This window comes from Grus americana, chromosome 3, assembly GCF_028858705.1.
Source record: "Grus americana isolate bGruAme1 chromosome 3, bGruAme1.mat, whole genome shotgun sequence".
Lineage (NCBI taxonomy): Eukaryota > Metazoa > Chordata > Aves > Gruiformes > Gruidae > Grus > Grus americana.
The window spans coordinates 60,826,602-60,835,268 of NC_072854.1; the positions used below are offsets into that span (position 1 = coordinate 60,826,602).

At 40.6% G+C, this 8,667-nt stretch overlaps 1 protein-coding gene across 14 annotated transcripts in view; it reads left to right on the forward strand.

Moving 5' to 3' along the window:
* The window catches only part of L3MBTL3 (L3MBTL histone methyl-lysine binding protein 3), an 83,465-nt gene extending 77,600 nt beyond the window's left edge, over positions 1 to 5,865 (forward strand). For 13 of the 14 annotated variants that reach the window (XM_054819600.1, XM_054819613.1, XM_054819608.1 and 10 more), the window contains 3 exons: positions 1,166 to 1,329; positions 2,350 to 2,412; positions 4,838 to 5,865. In XM_054819600.1, the coding sequence (XP_054675575.1) occupies positions 1,166 to 1,329; positions 2,350 to 2,412; positions 4,838 to 4,981 (371 nt within the window). In that variant the 3' untranslated portion in view covers positions 4,982 to 5,865. The remainder of the gene's footprint in view (positions 1 to 1,165; positions 1,330 to 2,349; positions 2,413 to 4,837) is intronic. The other variant, XM_054819601.1, reaches the window with a different exon arrangement.
* Positions 5,866 to 8,667: the final 2,802 nt, after the last annotated feature.

The following is an 8,667-nucleotide window of genomic DNA, read 5'->3' on the forward strand; positions in this document are numbered from 1 at the left end:
TAGACCAGTCCCACTGTGCTGGCAAAAATCTGTAATAGGAATTTGTGCCCTAGTTGTGGGGCACAAATGTATGAAAACTAGAACCGTAAGGATAGGGAGAACTGAATAATAGCAGCTTCCCAAAAAAGGAAATAGGATGGAGCTGTAATAGAAGTGAGCGATCCAAACAAAAATAGCACAGAGACTCGTGAGTGATTGCATGAAGCCATGTTAGTAAGAAGTATTGGGCATAGTGTTTTTGTTGTTTGTTTCATTCAGAAATTAATTCCACAGGTTTTTCACAATTTTAGTCGGCAATTGGGAAGCATTCAGGCCTGAGTTCATAGCAGGCACGTTGCTTTTCATTTGCGATGGATCTAAATGAACATAGATGTCTTACGAAGTTTGACATCATTCGAGGCACGCCTCTTCACTCTTTCCACCTACACACATCTGCAACTGCTGCTGCTCTCCAGAGCAGCAGCAACAGCAGCATGTGGCTGAAGCCGCCCTCCCACCAGTACATTACCTTTGACGCTGGTGGGATGGGAGCTCATTCCTTCCATTATGGATAAGTAAGATAAAAAGAGAAACGACCTTGCAAAAAACCCCCATAACACCACAGAGAAGTTAAATGTTATTTTCCAAATAAAACATTCGGTTAAAGTGGGAGCAGGGAATTTGCAGACATTTGTGGTTTTTCCTCAGAAGAACTGAAAAACATTTTGTTGTGGATGAGGCATAAATGTTGTGTGGGCTGGAACTGTACAACTGATTCACTTGGAATTTTGTAGCATTGCAGTGCTGCTTTTGATGAAGTTATAACAGTTCAACCCTGAAATTAAGTTAGTTCTTGCACTGCTGTACAACTATTAAATGTGGGTGTGATTTATTGTATCAAAATATTTAAAATTATTTGACCTATGGTGTGGTATGCCAACAGTTGTGTTGGCATAGAATTGTGTTGGAAGAGATTCTTCCCTTGTATGAGTAGTTACATATATGTAGAGCCAATGTAATCACAGTCACACTAGTGGAAGAACAGTCATGGTAGTCCTCTAACTCTGGTGTAACCAAAACTGTACTGCTTGTGTAGGGACGCCCATATATATCAATAGAAATGAGCGTGCTTTTACTGTGACTGATCTCATCGCTGACTGAGGGATTTAATTCTTGTTTTTTAAAGATGTTGAAGAACCCAACACACAGAGGCTTCTTTCTCAACCAATTATTGTGTCTTCCAAGTTGCAAATCCCTGGCCTACCCTTGCGCTGGGAACAGCAGAGCAAGCTCCTTCCAAGTGTAGCTGGGATCCCAGCCAGTAAAGTTTCTAAGTGGAGTACAGATGAGGTAGGTTTCCCCTGTATCTTCTGTCTCACTGCCTCTTCCCTTGAAGACTTGGTTGATTCAGAGCTTTAAATTAACCCCATAAATGAACAAGGATGCATTAGTACTCAGAGGATTAAAGTCAGCCAGACCTAATGTTACAGATCCCCAAAATGCCCGTTCAGCTGCCATCCAGCCCTAGAAGCAGTAAGTATTAATTCATATGTGTATAGATAGGCATAGATATAAATATGTATCTCTGTGTGTGTGTATATATATATTCACTGGGGTTAAAAAGGGAAAGAAAAGTGCTAAATGTGTGGCCCGGTAGATCAGGTGCTCAGGGTCTACACTAATAACATCTAGCACCCACAGACATCTTGGAGGAATGGTTTAGGGGTCAGCATGGACCAAAGAACTATTCCTGGTGCATAGTTTGGATGGGTCACGTTGTTTTGGAGGGTGAGAATATAGTGCAGAGAGGAATGGTATGGATATGGTCAGGCCATGACACCTGGTTTCAAGGTAAGAGCCCTGTCACTGTTCAAGTATGTAGTAATGCTTGGACAGACAGGGTCTAGTCCCTGCTTTACTATGACTAAGGCGGTTTTCAGCAGCTAGAACAGTCAGATCTCTAATCAGAGGAAAAAGGATGAACTTTGAAAAAGGATTTGCTAATCTCTATGCTTGTACAGAATAAAGAAGAGGAAGGCAGCAACCATTTTGGTTTGTGAGAAGTGATTCACCAAGAGAAGATTCATGGTCTGGATCTGCATGGATAGAATAACCTGGGTAATTTTGAGGGAGAAGCCATATCCCACTCTTAGGTGTCCTGTGGACAAGAGTGGCACATGGAGATTAGTTTGCAGATTTTGTGAATCCTGTCCTTAAACACCCAGCTGCATGACTCCACACACTTAGAGAAAAAGGTGGAACACCGAATATAAAGTTATAAAAACAATAGCTAAAAAACTGTCAATCTTTAAGACTGTTTTGAGAAAACACCAGTCTTACTAAATCTTTTGTTGTATACTTTGGTGGCAGGTCTCTGAATTTATACGGAGTTTACCAGGATGTGAAGAACATGGCAAGGTGTTTAAAGATGAGGTGGGTGAATTTTATTTCAGAAAGACACAGAGTACAAAGGTTGGTGGAAAGATTAATTTTATGTCATGATTAAAAATACTTATAAAGTAGTAGGGTGATGTGTGTGTTTAAAGTCAGACGTAAATGTATGAAAGATTAGGCTGGTTTGCAGGTCATAGAGTGGGAAGGAAGTAAAGAGGATAAAAATAGCTAAGGGTCAGCCAGGTCTCATGCTTCTCTGGCTTTGTTACTGCAACTGAAATTACTTAGAACTAACAATAGAAGAGGAGGAACTTTGTGATTTACTACTATTCTCTCTTAATCTGGTTGGAGGAAATTTGTAAGTATGTTATTGTAGTTCTGCAGGATGTTAATAAGTAAAATAAAGCAGAGCAGTGGTTCAAGCTAACCACCTCTTAAAACTCTTTGCATCTTGCCTGATCACACTTAGCTCTTGATGCTCTTCCTCCTGATATAGCCAGTTTATGAATGTGATTTGAGTGAGCGGGAAGTGAGAAATCTGAAGGCTTCTGATGAGGTTCAAAGGAGTGTGTACTCACTTTGTTAGCATGCCAGGTGTGCTTTTCTGGTGTCTGAGAAGATTATTGTGACAAAGTTGTCATTAGGAAGTGATAAGGCTTTTAGGCACAATACTCCTTTATAAGCTGGGTTGGCTTTTTCTTTTGCGCTCAGAGGTTTGTTACTCCTGTTAATGCTTAGTTTCAAGAAGGCTATTTTATCACAAATTGTCGAAGTGAATAGTTCAGGTGCTTATCCCAGCCAGACCACCTGAACGGGCAGAGTCTGATGCTGTAATATCCTAAGTCAGCCAGCCTTTCAAGTGAAGAATAATTGTCGTACGTAGACATTGAGAGGGGACCTCCTGAGGAAAATGCATACAGATGGCCCGGCTAATCTACTGTGACAAAAGTTTTCAGGCTGTGCTATAGATTGTAATGACTATTACAGTTGCATATCAAAGGACTGACAAGCAGCATCTCTGGGCATTTTGCACTTGTTTAGATGTTAGGCATTTTAGAGTTGCAGCAGGTATGCAGGACTAGATCATCCCATGTCACTGAAGAGTGTCTCACCAATGAATTTAAGATCAATAAAAGCTGGCATATTGCTGATCAAGCCAGGAGGTGGGAAGTGCCACAGAGATGGATGAATCCTAAACACTTTCATTCTCAGAGGTGTAAGAAAATACTTCCCCTCTTTAAGATTCAGCCTCTCATGCTTTGTCTGTAAGTAGTAAATTAAACCTCCCAGCGAGGCCAACCGGCATGGACTGGCTGGCATGAGTAGGTCTTTCAGTGGGTAGAAAATACTGATTCAAACTTCTGCTGTGGAAATGAACCCTCATCCTGCTGATATTAAGATGCTGCAGAAAGCTGGGTACCCCCGTGTTTGCACGCTTCTGGTTGTGAGCCCACCCAGCCCAGCTTTGTGCGTGACATGAGTACAAAGTAATTGTGGTAACTGCGTGATGCTGTTCTCACTGCAGTGTCCCTCGACTTACAGTGCTGGGGTGGACGTTGTGTGTCTTCCTTTGCAGCGTGTCCGATTCAGAAAGCTTGTGTTCTAGTCCTACAGAAACTTAATTACAAATTAGTATCTTTAAGCCTAGGCAATGCTCCTGATTTAACTATAGTTAGCTTTTAGGCCTAGCTGTCCTGCTTATGTTACATTGAAGACTTACTACAGATACCGAAGTTCTTTGAAGCCTACATGAGAAGAGTTTGCCCCACTGAAGCCCTTGGAAGTGAGAGCCTTGCCTTGTGGCTCTTCATGTTCAGATTTAGCACTCCTGCTGACAGAGCGATTTGCTTACAGGAGAATATTCACTTGTAACGTTTATTAAAATAGCAACACTGCAAAGCTGGCAGGAAAAATACGTAGTGTTTCAAAAAGTTGTGGTTTGTGTCAAAATGGCAGTTTTATGTAGCCTGGCCCCCATTTATGTCTGGGACCAAATTTGTTTTAATTTGCTATTTAATGAATAGAAAGGGGTGGCCCTGAAGGGGGTTCCAGTTCTTCAGTTGGGAGTGAACTCCAGAAGATTTCTTATGGAGTCTTGCATGAAAGGAGTAGCTAAGTTCTTAAAAAGCATTATGGTGCTGCAGTGCAGTTGAATTCCACTTCATTTACCCATTTTGCTTTTACTTTATACTGTCAGTATAAAAATAAGAACTGGTTAGCTAAAAATTAGCCAGACAGTTGTTTTCAAGCAGAAAGATCATCATCATCCTGTTCTTTTGGACGAGCTGATCTGTCTAAAAGGTTGAAATCAAAGCTATCCTGAAAGCATTTGAAAATGTTTGTATTCAGCCATTCCTTTACACTGTCTGAAATTGCTGGGAATTTTCTTTTCATGTTTTCTGAAACGTCTATACTGCTGTACTGTCAGACCTATTAATAGCTTTATGTGTTTTTTCTTCTGAAGCAAATTGATGGAGAAGCATTTCTGCTAATGACCCAATCAGACATAGTCAAAATAATGAGCATTAAACTGGGACCAGCCCTAAAAATCTTTAATTCCATTCTGATGTTCAAAGCTGCAGAGAAAAACTCACACAATGAACTTTGAAGATAATGGAAAATGTGTACGAGCCAGCTTTCTCCACTGGAGCTCATGTTTTATTCAAAGCACAAAGACTCGCTGGAACTGTTGAGTAAGGACTCTCAGAAAGGAAGAAACGTATGTTCAGCACTGGCGGACTATTTATATTCTCCTAGAGCCGGTACACATCTGAATCCTTCTGGGAAGTGTTCAAGCTTTTGAGAATGTACTGTGTAACAACCGAGTCAGCTAAGTCTTATTTACCAAACTAATGGCGCTAATTCTCCATGGATGGTTAGGATCCCTAACTTTCTCTGGACATCAAGAAAACCTATTTATGCTGTATTATATAAGGGAACCTTAATATTTTCTAAGAATTCTTGAATTCTACTTCATGTATCCATTGTACTTTTCCGAAGCTTTTACTTCATACTATCAAAATAAAAACTGATTAGCCAAAAATTAGGCTACAGGTAGCCAGAGGAGACTGTTATGGCTAATACGTATTTGTGCCATAGTTCAGAAATGAAACACTTTATGTTACATACGTGACACTTTATGCTACAGCATATACTTTACAGATTATAAAACTGTCTGTTTGCTTGTAACAAAACAAAACAAACCTTGTTGAGGTTGAAATTACAATGCTTTTTTGATAACTGAATGTTTTTACTTTTGCACGATTACAAAAATGTTATGTGAGTTTTTCCACCAGCATCTTTAATGTATTTTACCAAAAGATCGGTATAGAGAAGGCTGCAACTGAAAAATAAAGTTTGACTTCATAGAATACTTTTTGTTCATGCTGCACAATAGAGTCCCAGCCTTTTATGTGGGAGCCTGCTACAGTCCTTCAGCACACGAAGGAAAATGTGTGTATTTTGAGGTAAGGATATTAGCAAAAAAGAAAATCTATTCATTCATGTCTGCAGATGCAGTCTCCAGTATAGTTACCACAACAGTGGAGAAAAACAGTGTGCTAAAGTCAGGACTGCTGCTTTGGCTTTATATCCAACATAGGTTTGTTTGCCCAATGGTGGGAGAATTATTTCACCCACCACTTCCTAGTTGGAAAGTCTGATTTATAAATGAATAAGGCACAGGGGGAAAGACGAAGCACGGAGGAAAAGTATACTTAAATGCGTACAGTGCATCGGCACATCCTAGGTTTAAAATGCATGCGTTTCACTAGGGATGCCACCAGCAGGTACTTAGGTGAGGCATCCTTCTTTCTTGGAGGATTATTGTAACTATTTGTCAGGGAAAGTCATTGTACTTGGTATATGTACGTAAGATGTAAACCAGATGCACTTTAAATGCGAGAAAGCCTAGCTACCTGTATACTGAGGACTTTTCCAGAATGTTACGTTTGCAAGAAGAGAGAGTTGGATCAAGATTTTTGGCAGCCCTTAGCGCTGCGGTGGGCAGTTGCTCAGTCTTTAGAGCTGAGAACAAACAGAGCGTTTCCGCTGCACGGAGCTGGGAGAATTTTACATCTTCCCACAGATTTTGCTAGGCTGTTCTTTGGCTGGAGTTCCTTCAGATTTCAAGAATTCTCTGTGCCCCTTCCAGATGATGTAGGTGACTGGTGCCTGCCATAATATGAGGTGAAACAGGGTCAGTATGAAGTAAGTTGCATTGCTCTGTTAATTTCCTTCCATAGCATTGCATAAATAATATTTTTACATTTTGTTCAATATTTGTACATTCAAATTGCACTCTTATTGTACTACAATACAAATAAAACCTGAACTGGAGCCGTCTGTTACATTTGTGTGTGCCCAGGATTCTCAGATGAACCCGGCTGTTCCCCAGGGTGGTGTGGAGTCATTCCTCACCGTAGCTCAATGTGCCCGTGAGTATAAAAGAGCAGCTTGGCTACTGCTGCCTGCCCTCTCCCAAAACGCTTGTGCCTAAGGCTCACAGGCACTTGCTGTCACAATCAGAATCCCATTGATGGACTTGGATTTTGGCACTGGCAGCAACTGAAGTTGCCCGTGCAAATCAGTAAAACATCAAATTCTTCTGCTTTCTTTCCTTCAGTCGTTCCATGTAGTCTATTTCCCCTCGCCCTCTGTGTCTGTCTTGTGTGCCAGCTCTGTAGTCTGCAGTGAGAACCAATGAAGAGATTTGCTGCTCGCCAGGAGATTACTTGGGGATGTTAGCAGGTCCCTGAATTTTTATCTACCTGCTTACAAAGTACTGTGGTTTAATAAATGGGGTTGAATTAATTCTGTTTACAAGATGTAGAATAAACCTCACTTAAACGTTACAGAACCTAACTTTTTATTCATAGAGCTATCACTCACAACAGTGAGGACGTGCATAATCCTTACTTTTGTATCCCGTGTGATGAGATAGCAGGGTGTAGCCACTTCTGTTACAAAAACTAGACCCAACAAATTCACTCGGAAACTAAAAACACTTGGGAGACCTCCTAAATCTTTAAAATGATAGTTGGTATTGTTTTGTATGTTGTGTTGGAGGTAGCCCAGCTGTCACACAGGTAAAGGTTGTCCCCTGATTCCATGGAAGCTGTATGAAAAATCCCAAGACTTTAGCAAGAAAGTCTGGCCATTAAATGCAGCGATCTCCCCTCACAGTGCAGGGGCTCCCACCGTAATCTCTGCATTGGAGTCACCCACGCACAGCCAGGCTTTAACAAAACTTCGGTGTTTGAGAGTTTAAGGAATCGTCGTCACCACAAATGCTGCTTTTCCTATGTGGGCATTTTTAGAACTGGTGGGAGGTTGATCTCTTTAATAGAATGCAGTGTTTTAATAAAAAGCCATTTTAATTTCTCATTAATGTAATGAGTCATGTTTGCTGGCTGCTGCTACTGTCCATTACTAGGTGCTTGCCCGAAGTCGTGCACCGTCAGACAGCAATCCCTGGGATTTCCGGACATGTGGGAGTTAAGAGGAGAGCGTTAGGCAGAAGAGGAGGCTGTAGAAGAAGAGAGGAGAGGGCCTCCATGCTGTGTGAGCAGATCGGAGATTCTCCAGGTGGAGAAGGCCAATTTGTTCGGGGGAACAAATTCAGAGTGAGAGTTCTCTCCCTGTTGCCAAAGCTGTGGTTACAAACGCACATGGCAGTATCCCAGAGAAGTAATTCTTGCTACTTTGAGAGCTCATCTCAGAATCCCTATTTAGCAAATTCAGGATTAATGTAAAAAAAAAAAAAGTTTCATGCATGGAGAAAATAGTAAATTATAAATCAGGCCCACCATTTTAAACACAAAAATTATTAGAGCTGGCTTTCAGTGATCGTGAGGTAATGAAATGATGGTAGCAAGTAAATCTCTAATTTGTGCCACTTCAAAACATTAAATGTGTTAGTATCTGAAGCAGCAAGTGCTCACATTAACTCACAAGCGTGGGGTTTAAATTCTGACAGTCAAAAGACTATCTGAATCTTTTAAATGTTGCATATAGAAAAATAATTTGACACATGCAGTAATCTAGAAAATTTTATTATCTCTAATGCCTCTAGACTGCTCTAGAATTTCCATTTACAATAATGAAAATACTTGGGTTTTAAATTTTTTTAAAAAGTAGCCAGTACAATAAAAACAGGGGGCATTATTTAACATAATAGAGTTACAAATATACATACACTTTCACCAGAAAGAATGGCACTGATTGATCTTCACAACAAAGGGCTTTATTTTGACAAAATGTCAGATGCTCCTGAGAGGAGTGTCATGTATGCCA